The 15,392-nt window shown below is 36.5% G+C and overlaps 1 protein-coding gene across 3 annotated transcripts in view; it reads right to left on the bottom strand.

The window, feature by feature from the left end:
- The window catches only part of LOC126467694 (uncharacterized), a 424,429-nt gene that overhangs the window by 48,751 nt on the left and 360,286 nt on the right, over positions 1-15,392 (bottom strand). For all 3 annotated transcript variants that reach the window (XM_050096485.1, XM_050096486.1, XM_050096487.1), the window contains exons 12-13: positions 13,183-13,347; positions 12,921-13,097 (exon numbers count right to left, since the gene is read on the bottom strand). In XM_050096485.1, the coding sequence (XP_049952442.1) occupies positions 12,921-13,097; positions 13,183-13,347 (342 nt within the window). The remainder of the gene's footprint in view (positions 1-12,920; positions 13,098-13,182; positions 13,348-15,392) is intronic.

The following is a 15,392-nucleotide window of genomic DNA, read 5'->3' as shown; positions in this document are numbered from 1 at the left end:
ACCTACATACCCCAAAAGATTACCACTGGTTCGGGAGGTAAAGGCATATTTAGTAGCTTTTCTTTGTAGGACTTGATGCGAGCAGGAGCCTTTAGAAACATTTTCTTTGTGGATGAAATCAGTTTATTTACATTCACAAACGTGAAACATACTTCTTCAGCAAAGCGATGTACTCCATGAGCAAAGCACGTCACATGAATCAAGTTGGAATAAAATACTCGGGAGGCTTTTCCTGCTTTGATCATATAGGGAGCAGCATCTGAAATAAACACAAACGCCCTTTCATCTGCAGGAGATTCTGGAAATATTTTTCTACAGGAGCAGTGACTTTGTCTGCATGTTCCTGTTCCTCTTCTGTAATGATTTCATTACGCAGTAGCCCCTTTGTTAATAATCACACGCAGTTCTAGGTTGTGGTCAACATGTGAGACATCAAATCTAGATTGGGTTAGAGACCACCCGTCAAAATTTTTAAAAAATTGTAAACAAAGAACAAAAATATGCACCATCACTAGTTTATAGTTAAAATATGCAATAACTGGTGAAAAGGAGCCAAATATGTAAATGCATATAATCTGGTCTCTAGTAATCATTATTAACTCCAGACATGGACAAAATATTTTCCACATATGCTTCCATTATCTTAGAGTCTATCAGAATATATTAATACACAAAACTCTAATTATTGACATTTTCAAAAACATAGCATACATTTACAGAGATTTGAACTGAACGTAGTAGAAGATGATTAGCCATTTCTCTTACAAACTAGAATAGCCAGTGTTGGGAGTGAATCAAGAAAGGAAATATGAATTCATTCACCTGGGAATGGCACTCCTAACCAACCCTCATCAACTAATGTGTTCACTAAAGTTTAGTGAACGTCTGTCTATTCATGGGTTGGTAATTATTCTGATCCCCTTCTCATTCATATAGTTTCGCAACACTGGGGTAAATATTACAAATCATTTGTCAGTCCAATGAAACACACAACAATTATTTTTATAACATTTTGGTTCTCAATTTCATCTCTGCTAGACCAAATACCCTGACATTAAGCACCTAATTTCAACCCCACTTTTGTTGTTACCTGATATATTTTCTTCTCTATGCCATTTTGTATTGAATCTAAGTGGTCATTCACACTGTCAATCCATAAATACATTCTGAATTTTACTCTTAGGCTCATTACTAAATTTTTCCACTATCTCTACAGTTAGCTCTTATCAATGTGACTTTCTTTTTCTACACATGTTCTCCTTCATTCCTGTTAATGTTATGAATTTTTTCTTACGATTTTCATTGCGTGTACAATCACTGTGACCCTTACTGTCATCCATCTTGTCAATATTATCTAAATACTGATTAATATAAAATTTTTTACCTTGATTTTCTCCAATGTCAGCTGCTTTCATCATTTCGCCCACTTTTGTGTGCTTGCTAGCTCTTTCTGCATACCCACATCAGTCTTCAGCATTGTTTACTGTTAGGCTCCATTCCAACTGGCTGCAATGTATAAGGACTTGCTGCTCCACTCCTGGTTTCCTATTGGCCAGTATGAACTTAAAAATGGCAGCTGCTTCTGAATTTTCCATTGGCCAAATCTCATATCAGCTTCCTTCTGTGTTGTCCACAACTAGTCCGGTAAATTTTGTATTTGTCATTAGCATACTGTGCACTGTTATAACATTTTTGTCACTATTATGCCACTTGAATTCTCCTTTATACATGGTTCACTGCCACTGTCATTATTAATGCATTGTTCTCACATCAAATCACTTTTAACCTAAATGTCACAGTCCCCAATTTCACAAGTTCTCCCACATGTAATTGCCTTTAAATGTGTGAGCTCTTTACACCATGCAAAAACTGGGATATGTCCTCATGTCTGAAAAGCACCACATGGAAGTGCACTTACCTGCAATGTCCCTACTAAGCATGGAGTCTCCTTGAAGAAAGTTTACCAAATTACTAAAAATTGGTTTTCAGGAACTGCTCTCATAATGTGCACACTTTTTCATTACCCTCAACTTTTTCCACATTTATTGTCTCTATCAAGTGCCGTTAACCTATTCCAATTCTCATAAAAAATATCCTTTACACATAGGTTCTTCCATCATCTCCTTCAACTGAATGTCATATACAACAAAATTATAGAGCATTCTCAGTACCCAGTACTAACCTTATAATGTCACAACAGTGGCTTTGCTTTATGAAAAATGGCGCATGTTTGGTCCTTGATGTCACAACACAAATAAGAAATATTCAGGGTGCACATACAGAAAATGCCGAGTCAGTAACTCAGAAATAGACACGAAAGAGAAATCCATGAAAGATAACATAAGTAACTGGTTTAAGTTCACATTATGAGTCACATGGATGCACTTGAAATACGAGTGATGGCAACTGACTTCTCTAAATGGTATTACATGAGTACCAATTGGGAGCAGACTTGGAAATGATTTTAACATTACACAAAAAAGTTCTAATCTCTTGACATTTCACATTGGTCTTGCTCGTACAATAATCACATGCTGATCCTCATGGAGATGTGGGCCTGGTGATAGTTAACCAAGGAATTTACTGTGCTAATTTGTTACATGATGTTACGCAATTATTTGCCAGTCACAGATTTTTTACTGGACAGAGGACACAGAGACTGCAAATTTTTGAGTGGGGCTGGCCTTATAAAGAAAGGCATGTGAACATTTTAGTATGAGTGTAGCCTGTTATGTTCTGACCTCAACATGCAAACACAGCACTTGTCAACGAAAGATGCAGAATTCATTTGCACATGCACAGTGAGGCACTTTCAAAATTTCTCCCATTCTGGATGTGCAGTTTTTGTTTGACAGTCGTTTTAATGATTCCATTTGAGTATTTGTGTGAAAATTGACAAAATGGAGTATCAAGCTGTCAATAGATTTTTGTTTTTGAAGGGCAATGCACCTACATAAATTAAACATGATTTGGACACTGTGTGCGAGGATACTGATCATCATTTACTACCATGAAATTTTGGGCAGCTAAATATAAATGTGGCCATACCAGCTGGGGTGATTATGAACGTTTGGGATGGTCAAAAATTGCAACCACTCATGAAAACATTGCGAGAAAAATGTCAAATGAAGGTGAGAGAGGTAGCAGAGGCTATAAGTACATCTAAAGTATGTGTTTCTCACATATTGATCAAAAATTTAGGGATGAGAAAGATGACCACACACTGGTGCTGTGACTGCTCACTCTGTGCCATCTTAAACCTCAGCGGCTGCCATGGCGAAAGTCCACAAACTATGGTTTCAACTGCTCGAATATGCTCCTTACTCACCAGATCTAGCATAAGCGAATATTTTTGTTCCTTTGGCTAAAAGTTGAGCTCACAGGACAGAAATTTTCATTGAATGAGAGGCCATCACTTTCGTGAACAACTATTTTGCTGAGAAAGACACTAATCATTGTTTGGATGGGTTAAAGAGATGGGACCATTGTCAGACTACCCTCATACCATGGAAACTACATAATGATTTGCAAAATTGCTATGTTAGCTTTTGCTAGTTTGAATGAGCTATATGTAACAACAGTAATTTAGTTTACCAAATATGTGGATAGTTAACAAAATACAAGCCAACGGCCTTGCCGCAGTGATAACAGTGGTTTCTGTAGATCACCAAAGTTAAGCACTGTTGAGCTTGGTTAACACTTGGATGGGTGAGTGTCAGGGTCTCCCGAGTGCTGTTGGCAAGTCGGGTGCACTCAGCTGTTGTGAGACCAATTGAGGAGCTACTTGACTGAGAAGTAGCAGCTCTGATCACGGAAACCGACAACAACTGAGAAAGTTGTGTGCTGACCACATGCCTCATATCCGCATCCAATGCCACCTGTCAGCCAAGGGTGACACGGCAGTCAGTTGGTATGACGGCATATTCGGACATAAGAATAATAAAATGCAAAAGTTCATGGAACCATTTTGTATGCCTGCATCATTGGCAATAACCCCTTTGTGAGTACAGACACCATATAAAAATTTGTGATGACTTATGCAATTTTCTATCTAAGGCTTACTTACTGAAGCGAGTCATTCAGTTCCTAACAATTAGAGCAAATAAAATACAATTGTAAAAGTTGGAATCTAACAGTAGAATGTCTAAATCTGAAATGGAAAATCAAGGTTTTTCTGAAATGTAACATTAATTATCTGTTAAGTTAATTAGTTTAGGGAAAGTCAGAAAACTTTACCATAGAGTCTTGATGCCTGTCTTTCTAATGAATGTGTCAATACATCCAAAAAGAAGAAGGGGGAAAAAAAACATATTTACTCACTCAATAATGTTAATGTGCATGGTAGTATAAAAGTTCAGTTCTAATATCTTTTAATTAACCTGGTTTCCAGTAAAACTAAATACAATAATGTGATCTGCCACCAAAAATAATACTATGAATAATAAATCTAAGTGAGGCAAAGTCTGATTAATACTTTTGGTAGACTGAAGTACACACAAGATATGTGCTATGTATTTACATGGAGGAAAAGAAAAAAATGAGTAAAAATAAAAATATTAATTATTAGCTGGAGTGCAATAGCGGCAGGTGGAGTGTTCCAGCTTGCTACATTATAAAATGCAGAAAGGGGGTATGTATCTCAATTAAACTTACTGTAGGAAAAGTATATGAAACTAGGCTGTAAAGGAATTAAAAACAAGAAAATTATGCTGTCTTTCTATAAATGATACACGCTTTTCAACAAATAATTACTTCTTCCAAGAAGCTAGTTAGATGAAATCCAAATCTCTGTCTCTCCTTATCCTCACTATAAATGGTCTCTCCCATCCTGGGATCTACGTGACCTTTCTCCCGACTCCAACTCTCTCCAGCATATACCTCATTGTTTCTTGAGGAGGGAACTGACAGTTCTGGTGCAAGGTAGGATAATTCTTTGTACTTTTATACAAGGCAGTTCTTGAAGTTTCATCTCCTTCAAAATGAGCTGCCAAAAAGTATTTATATTTTTACATATATCAATTTCCAAATTTTTCATCTAACTTTCAGAAAAATAGTATGAAAACTAAGAGCCTCAAAAATTTCAAGGATTCTGGAACTTACATGCTACATTTAACACAACACCTTTTTCAGTTGCTTGTGAGAGGGCTGGCCCACATGGATGGGTTGCAGCCTGAATGGGTAACAGTCCTGTCAGGTAGAGGTGTGCTTCACTAGCTGACTGTATCTACTGACAAAAAAATCTGACACAGGTCGTGAGTCCACAGGTAGAACTAGTAAGCCACAGGAAGATAAAGAAAGAAAGAAAGATAGAAAGAGGAAACTCTCCACCAAGAACAAAAAATAACAGAAAAACTGACTTCCCACTCTTAGCTGGAAACAGCTAAAAGAAACAGCATTCTCCTCATTTCCAAATAGGCATAGTTTGAAGACCGGTATTCACTACTGCAGTCTTGACTTAAATTTTTATAACTGTGAGTGAACATTTTGATTTTATATTCTGCAACTTATACATTAATATTTTGTTGTTCATAAATTAATTTTATGACACGTGTACTTCTCAAATTTTTGGACATGTTTTTCAAAGGCTATATTTTTCTGAATTGGAATTTCTTGGATGTTATGCTAAAACTGACAATGTGAACAAATTACTTTTATTAAATTGAATTATTTTAAATATTTTGTCATAATGAAACAATTTACTTTTACCATATTAAAACATTTTATATATTTTATTGTTATTATTATTCAATCATACACTTCTGCATCTGTTCCTGAAGGTATGCACTGACCATTTATTCAGTCTGCATGTTATTTCACTTACATAATGCAATGTTTTATATATGAATTAATATTTTTTAAATTAGTTCAAATTGTTAACATTGATATACATTTAAGATGTAGATGTATTTTGTCAGCGTACATAGTGGGCAACATTACGTCTCTTTTAAGATATAACTTATGCATTTCTAATAATGACAGATTAGTACTCATTCTAAACAAACTGGCATGGGCAATAGCAGAACTTTAAAAGTAAATGGAACAAGAACTTTAATAGAACTTAAAGACAGTAATAGAAATACAAATATTTGTCTATATTGTGGCCACAGAACTACGTAATGAATGATATACGTCAGGAAAACAGGTTTAAAGGAAGGCTTAAAAAGTAAGAGAATGGGATTACATATAGCAGGCTGCAGCCATGGTATCTGCAGAAAGAAAGGGAGGGTGGGAATCTAGCAAAGAAGAGTGCACAAAAGGGGGAGGGAACACTTTACAGGCAAAAATTATCAAAAACTAAGTATGAGCATAATAGGCAGCAATAATTATGTAATTTCATTTTGTGCCTTGAGAGGAGAATAAGGAAGCAAGTATACTAAGAGTGTCACTGAGAGTGGACATAAGGGCAATATTATGGATGCAATAAGAGAAATATTATGTATGGTCTGTACTTGGAGTATAGCCCTACTAGTGCAAAAGGTTATTGATACCATATGCAAACAGTAAAAACATAACAATGCATACAATTACATATTGGTGCTGAAGTGGCACTACCATGTGGATAAATTTATTTACTACATAATGGAAAGTCCAGGATAGAATAACAATGGAAATCTGAAATGTTCATGTTGTCTTATTGAAACGAACATATGAACTGATTCAAGTTTCTAATAGTATGTATTGCTACAACTAAGTATCAGTTCTTACAAAATAAGAACTTTAAAGTTAGAGTTAACAACAGTGTTTCGCGTGGTGCGGAGACACTATCTCACAGTCTTAACATTTGAGTTGATGATTGAGAAACTGTGATTGATGAAGCACAGAAAAAATTGTGGACAAGAAGACGTGCAATGTGAAGAGAGACAAGACACATAGTTGAAGTAAAAAAGAAAAAGCCAGAGGCTTAATACCTAAGAGAGAAAATAAAAATGTGGATAACCTTGGAAAAAGAAGAAACCAGTGAGACCACAATATTGCAAAGATTCGAGAGTTGTAGATTTTACATATAATATTTTTGAAGACAAAAGTGACATTTATCAAGTATCATGTCTTGGCAGGAACCAACATATTTATGGTAATGAATCAAGATACTGATATTATTTCTGCTGTGTTACAAAGTGCTCAAGAACTGTAGGTTTTATTATGAAGCTAAAGAAATCTCCACATGAAGAGCAGTTAGAAAAACACTATGATGCATCTATCTCCACATGGGCAGCAGTTAGTGGCCTATGTCTGATTACAACAGTATAGTTTTAAATATGTATTATTGATACCATATGCAAACAGTAAAAACATAACAATGCATACAATTACATATTGGTGCTGAAGTGGCACTAGCATGTGGATAAATTTATTTACTACATAATGGAAAGTCCAGGATAGAATAACAATGGAAAGGATTGCTTGCTACTCACCTCACAGAAATTGTGATTGATGAAGCAAAGAAAAAATTGTGGACAAGAACACATGCAATGTGAAAAGAGACAAGACACATAGTTAAATAAAAAGAAAAATAAAAAAGCCAGAGGCTTAATACCTAAGAGAGAAAGGCACAATGAAAAAGAATGCTAGAAATATGCAGGTTTTGGACTAAGTCTTTCAGGAAATCTTGATGAAGGACTTGGCATGATATGTGAATAGTAGTGGCATTCTTTGCCTGTCTGCAACTCACCGCCTCATCTATGTGGTGAGTAGCAGTGTATCCTCTCTGACCTACTTGTTCAGCTGTGCGCATTATCACACTGCTTCCAGGTTTCATGGAAGCACGCTGACCCCACATTGAATCTGCCCAGCAAGATTAACGAAAAGGGCCAATGTGCCAGCCAGTATGGATGAAATTTGTAGGCAGTTTCCCACATGTGACTAATGAGTGGGACCCACGTCCTACTTCAGTTAGACAATTTTCGAACATTTTGAACACATCTCACAGCTTTACGTGGGGTGATACTAAGTCCAGACAGTTGGGATGCTCTTGTTCAGGGGAGTGGGAAAGTGGGGGAGCGGGGCTAACAACAGTTACAAGAAGGGTAGCCAGGCACCCTCCACTAATAACACTGCTAATTCAGAACAACAAGGCAACTCCATGAAGATACAGGATAAGGACAGGGAAACGCAAAAGAAAGAAGAACAAGAACAAGAAAGAAGAACAAGAACAAGAAAGAATCCATGTATCCTATATGCATTTATTTAACCAAGAGGCTCAATTCTGCCTGTTTTGCACTCAGAAATCTCTCTCGCTGTGTTGACCCACAGATAGCATTGCTAGCATATTTTGCATACTTTCATTAAGTTCTGTCCTGTGGTATAATCTTCTGGGGAGCTGCAGTTAAGGCTGAAAAATTATTTATTCTACAGAAATGTACAACAAGAATAGAGCATAAAACTGACAATGTAACAACTCGCAGAAGCTTCTTCAGAAACTTATACCTATGTGCCAGTAAAATCTCTGTTTTAAGGCTGCATCATTTCGAAGAAAACACTCAAGTTTGTGATGGCTACCTCTGCCATTCTCATCAGGAGTAAAAAAAGCCACTGACTGCTGGGCCTGGTGCAGTTTCTACTTATAGGCATATTTGCAGCATCTGGCACCAATCAGAGAGGGCTGAAATGGCAAGTCCACGGATGACAAGTTTCGCAGTTCACAGCAGCTTCAGTCTGCTGCAGGAACAGGGACGTCACATGGCACGAGTGGCTGGCATCACATTTGAAACTGCTGCTCCTGTCTCCATGCAAGTGCCAAGCATCCACCTTTGTTTTCTGTTGATATCCATGGCGATCGTAGGGGAATGGGAGCAGCAGTTACAAACATGATGCCAGTCCTTCACACTACTTGACGTCAGTGGTCCCATGGTGCACTGGGCGCTGCAGTGAGCGGTCCGCCTCACCTTTTGTACACACATCATTTTGGCCTTCTCTGATTGGTGCAAGATGCAGCAAAGAAGAGTGTCCATGACCGGTGGGCAAGGGGAGGCTGTAGTCCCCCCCACCAGCTCTCAAGGAAAGGCAAAAAAAAATAGTGCAGTCAGGTGTTTTTCTTTCAGAAAATGATTTTAAATTCGGTATTATGTAGGTTTTTAACAGTGTCAGAACTGGAATTTTGCTGTGGATATTTACAGGTCACCATTCATTTTCCAAGATATTAAAAATACTTCAAGCTCCCAGGTCTGGGCACTCCTGCAAACTACTGTATGAGCATCCTTGACTGCAATCACAACAAAAGATGACAAAGCTCAAAAACTGAGAAGATTTTACTCAGGAATGTCACCGCGAAAAACCCCAAGGACACAACAGACCTACTTCCTAATGGTATAAGTGGTTGATAACAAAAGTGAATTTAGGAAGAACTCAGTGCTTCATAATCACAATATTCAATGTCAAAATTATATCCATATACACTATGCATCCATTTCAAGCATTCAGTATGAATCTTTATATTCTGGCACAAGAGCATATAGTAGGTTGCTGCTGGAAATTAGACAGGAAATTAAAAAATCCCCAAATATTTAAAAATAAAGTAAAAGAATACCTTGTTAGCCACTCTTTCTAAAATTGATCAGAATTTATCTTGGATTCAGGAATGTAAATTCCACATAACTCTAATATTTGCCAGTATATGCACAGCTGATAGTGTGTACAGTAATATAAATGCATTCTTTAAGTATTAGTTGAAAATGGCAACTGAGTAGTACATGGGGATGGTAGCTGTTTCTCCTAATATGCATATATGAAGTAATTTAAATGTAATTATCATAATTAACAGTTTGAGTAAATTAGTGCTAGTTGTAATCTGTTCTTGGTGCACTTTACACTAGCAGCCAACAGTGCTCATTTCTGCCTGCTAAAATGCATAACCTGACTTGTTAATTGTCCCTGAATGTTCTTCTTCATGAGTGGTCGAATAGAACACAATGTATGAATGAGTGAGTGAAGGAATGAATGAAGAATAAAACAATTCACCATCTTACTTTATCAAGCAGTTGAATATTTTGTAATTTTAGATACAGTATTACATCAGTTTCATGTGCATGTGCATTGATTTCTGAATTCTATAAATATGATTTTGAGTAAAAAATTCCGTGCATTCTTTAACATGCCCATTCTGATATTGCTACAGGCTCAAAAAATCTAAAGCATTCACTGTTGATGATCTATTTTAAGAAACAAACTCCATCGACTATTTTTATATTAACATGGAGCATACTGTTCCTAATGTGAATACTGATTTTGGTGATGACAATAAGTTAAAATTGTCTCAGGAAATGAGACGATTGTGTAACACAATACAATGTAAAGAAGAAGGTAAGTACCATTTTCTTAAGACTGAAAAGGGACCTTATTAATTATGGCAATTCCTATGAATAAATGTGTTAATATTTTTTCCCTTAGTTTCAGTTTGTAGGTATTGCATTTAACAATCTGCAGAACACAAAATTCATCACTATTATTGGCGTTACTTCTGATCACAAACAGTGTTTTCTTTAAATAGGCATATATTTTATGCTAGAGTACAGAAATTAGCGAATATAGATGTTATTCCTGGTGAAGCATGGCTTACTGTTGTTACTGTTAGTGTAGATGGAGTTATATGATCATTACTTACCAGTTGGGAAATTATCCTCCTTGTGACATTTTGGCTTATAAGATTTTGATGATAACTCAGGCTGAAGTTAAATTAGGTGGTGATATTTCTGGTACTTCTTTTGCTGATAAATTTATATGTGTGTGCACTCATAGTATGTGTAAACTGAAGATGATTCTGTTACTGTGTTTCTAAGAGGACACAGAACACAAATGAAGTTTTTTTTGGTTGGTGATATGATCTATTAAAATAGTACTTCATGTATTAATGAGTGTTATTATATTACTGAGTATTACTGACAGTTTCTATGAATAAATGTGTGATTATTTTTTTTCTTTAGCTTCTTTTTATAGCTGCTACATTTAACAATCTACAGCACATTAAATACATTGCTATTGTTAGCTTTACTTTTGATCACAAAGAGTGCTCACTCATATACAGGAGAATGGTAAAAAGAAAAAATCCTTTTGATTGTACCATGGATAGAGGTGCATTTCAAACCATCCCAGTTGTCTATGCTACGTGGGGCATTGGCCTCTGAGGATGTAATAGTGATTTGATTGAGTAAGCTGTTGCAAAGCACCATTGTGCCTGGCTCACTGCCAAGGCTGATAAGGACTCTGACCATAGCACTACACACACATCTAGACTTACAGGGTCAAGGTTTCCATTTAGTGTTCAATTGTATTATCATTACAAGCTAAAAGATTTTTGACATCATGCATCCATTCCTTGTTGCCCATAATAATCAGATAATTTCTGCTGTTTGATTGTAGATTTGTATTAATCTATTTCATGCAGTCATGATTCTGGCTTTATACCCTTCTCAAGTGCAACTTGAAATCTCAAAAAAATGGCTAACCTGCTTAAAATGAGATGTCACTGCCAAAATAACATTTATCTGATCTTATAAACCAGCCATCACATCAAAGGATATGAGTACACATCAAAGATCCAGAATGAGATTTTCACTCTGCAGCGGAGTGTGCGCTGATATGAAACTTCCTGGCAGATTAAAACTGTGTGCCCGACCGAGACTCGAACTCGGGACCTTTGCCTTTCACGGGCAAGTGCTCTACCAACACTTGGTAGAGCACTTGCCCGCGAAAGGCAAAGGTCCCGAGTTCGAGTCTCGGTCGGGCACACAGTTTTAATCTGCCAGGAAGTTTCACATCAAAGATGTATGGACATTATGAATGCAGGTCACAGCAATGTATAGGCTGTTAAATATTCATTACACTTCATTAATATGTATTTGCTATGCACAGTTTCAGTGATATTATGCATCTCTGATGTGTTCCATATCCTTTAATATAATGACTGGTTAATAAAACAAGGTAAGTGTTATTTTGATGATGACATGTCATTTTAGGCAGGTCGGACATTTTTTGTGATTTCGAATTATGCTTGAGGATGGCTATAAATCTGAAAATCATGACCACTGCAGCCAGAGACTGTGGTCATGTGTGTGTCATCTCCGCTATAGAGAGAATAGCAACCATCCTTCTCATAATACTGCTATTACTCCATCCTAGATTTTTCATTGTTTGAAATCACTGTTTGAGATCATGTGAAACGAATGAATAAAAATCTACAGTCAAATTGCGAACATTTCTTTCAGAAACTTCTACATGACTGTGGTCTCACCACAAAGGAAAAGTTGTAAGGTGGTAAGATTTATGCAGCAGTATCACTCTGTGGTTTGGGATCATGGAATTAAGAAGTGTCATTTTGAGAAATCCTGATAGTTTTCTTTCGAACATTCTGACACGATGTATACATGAATCAATTTAATTTTGCACTTTTCTGAATTTGCACAAGAGATTTTTTTTAAAGTATCTGTTGTACATGAACCCTCTATTACAATATGATTTTATGTGCCCTTTTTAAGCGCCTGGAAGTATTCTGCTATTAAACAGCAATAGGAAAAAAATTTTAAGGTATAATTTGTTTCCTGCATCACTACATAAACTTCCATTAAGAATCTGCCATAAAGAGTCTCTGTTCAGAAATATAGGTTAGATTACTCACAAAAATGATTTAAATTTTATCTTTCAAATGCAGCTTTAATGACATGTAAACTTTTTACCGATTACTGGATAATGTATGGTAAAAGTGTTAGATTATTTAGAAGTTAGTTCAAGGATCAGTGAAATACTGATGGAAAGTATTCCCAGTGTTCTAGGTTAAGATAAGCAAAAAGGGCAAGTGCAATAGAAAATCTAAGTGAGAAAAAAGGCAAGAAATCACAAAATCTAAGGTACATACAGCAAAAAAACAACTTATGAAGTTTTGTTGTATCATGCTCTTACATATAAAAACTACAGAAAAAATATAAGCTCACAGGAATACTGTTCCGCGAGTCTTCCGCCCTAATATCTTCAAACTCCATATCAACTCGTCCATTGTAATCCGAATTTTGTCTACGCCTTGCTAGGCGCATCCGTTTGTACTCTTCAGGGCACACCTTCTTCCACAAATAGTAAAACTGGATGCACTGTTTTAAAGATTTTGAGCCAATCTGCAGAGACAGAACACACAATGATAATAACTGCATTATTATTCCTGTATGAACATGAAGGAAATGCCCATATATTTAATGTTACCTCATTTGCTATGCTTTTGAAGTCCTTGTCATACTTAATCAGTCCTTGATGGAACATATCAAGTTCTTCTGCACTCCATCGGTCACTTTCATTGTAATCGTATGCAAGAAGTGGGTGTCCAGAAGGTAAGGCTGGTGTTGGCTGCATTAGTTTCAGCATTGCCTCCTAATAATGTTGTAAGTAGAAGCCGCATTAGTATTTCACTTGAATCACAACCATTTTCCTAACATAAATTAAGTTTTTATTGTGAGGTAAATAAGTTTCTGTGTAGACGTTGGAAGATATCATCAAGAAAGAAATGAAGTATGTTTTTCCTTTCTTATCAAAAAGAAACAGTATATTTACAAAAGCTAAAATTGCTTTTTTTGTAACTGTGAACTGAAAGTGATACAGGAAGAATATTATTACTAAAAAATCCAAGTGTGTAAGGAAACTGAGCTGAGTACTGGTTTACTTACATGGAATTCATTTTTGTTTCATACAACAAAATGAAGTATGTATTGGTATGGTACAGAAAATCATGTTTCAAAAATATACAAATGTGAACAGCATAACAAACCATTAAAACTTCTTTCCAAATTTTTGAAATACTAATTTTATAAAACCATATGTGCAATAATATCTCCATTGCTTTTAAAAATACTCCTCTCCCACGCATACACATGAACAAAATAATAAACAAAATAGATGACAAAATAAACAAGCTACCTCTCTAGCTTCTAATATAATAACAGTACACAATTTAGCTAGTGGGAGTCAGAAATTTCAGGAGCCTACTCAGCCTGCATAAGTCTAAGACACTTATTTTATTTAAACATAATTATCATATTCCATATACACAGAAATTGAATGTAAACAAGTAAATAATAGGAGGCAAGATCTTTCAAAGTGTGAAAGTTAAAACTATCACTGGCAAGTAATGCAGCATAATGGAATGAATAGGTCAGAAGTAATAGAAGAGGTGTGGAGAGTTGATAAAAATAAGAAAGGTACTGGTTGGTTAACAGAGAAGATCCTGAATATATTGATACGATGATGAAACATAATGACAAAAATGCTAATTAGCCAAATAAACTGGCGGGCGGTGGGGGGTAGGGAGGTCTATTGTAGTAGATTGCTGAGTGCAGTAATGTGAGATGACAAAGTTAATAAAGCATGAAAGCATGTATCAGAGGGAGAGAAAGGCAAGAGCTCTCATCAGGAGAAAGTTGAAGTACTGACACCAGAATGACATATTTTGTTCTTACAACTGCTACACTAATGGCTACTAATGGCTACACACTTATGAATCTTTGTAACCCGTATCTCTCAGTGTGATTACTGTGTGGTGTCTGCATGCGCAATTCTGCTGCAGTTGCATACACTAAAATATAAACTCTCTACCACTCGTTTTTCTTCTTTGTGTTCTCAAAAAATCAATAATTTATGTGAAGATTCTAGGCCTTTTTACATTCTGTACATGTTGAATTTATGACTACACAGTTCAGCTTAATCAACTAATATATATTTAAAAATTTATAACAATAATGTTAATTCCTAGATGGAGCAATATGTAAAATTAAGAAAAGGCAACCACTTACCTAGAGCAGATCGATGCATGGAGCACAGAAACGCATAACAGAAAGCAGCATTCACACAAGCTTTTGAGCACTAGCACTTTTTCTAGCAATAGTACACACACACACACACACACACACACACACACACACACACACACACACACACAAAACGACACATACCTGCAAATGCACACTCTCAATGCCAGAGCAAGACTAATTTTTGATACACAGTTATTGATAACATTTTCCTGAGCTGATGGAGGTGAAGAGAGAATGAGGAAGGATGCAAGGAGGGGATACTCGGAAAAAGGCAGGTTTTGAAACAGATTTCTTCATGGTCGTACAACAAGATGTAAAGAGTCCAGAGGACACAACAGAAAGGGATGTAGGGAGAGGAAGAGGGATAGAGGGGTGAACTCGAAGTGTGGGGGGAAGGGAAGACAGGTGAAGACAAAGAGGGTGAAACTGATACAAGGGAGACCAGTTGAAGGTTGAAGAAGGGGGACGGAGGGGGGGGGGGGGGGGGGGGGGGGACAGCGAGCGGAGAGAGGGAGAGGGAAAGAGAGAACGCCCAGATTCCCAGATTGGGGGAGGGAGGGGGGTGAAAGGGAGAGGAAGCATGGTATGAGAAGTCAGTGCACAATCTGGATA

This window comes from Schistocerca serialis, chromosome 1 (genome assembly GCF_023864345.2).
Source record: "Schistocerca serialis cubense isolate TAMUIC-IGC-003099 chromosome 1, iqSchSeri2.2, whole genome shotgun sequence".
NCBI classification, from domain to species: domain Eukaryota; kingdom Metazoa; phylum Arthropoda; class Insecta; order Orthoptera; family Acrididae; genus Schistocerca; species Schistocerca serialis.
This window is presented reverse-complemented; position numbering and strand designations above follow the sequence as displayed.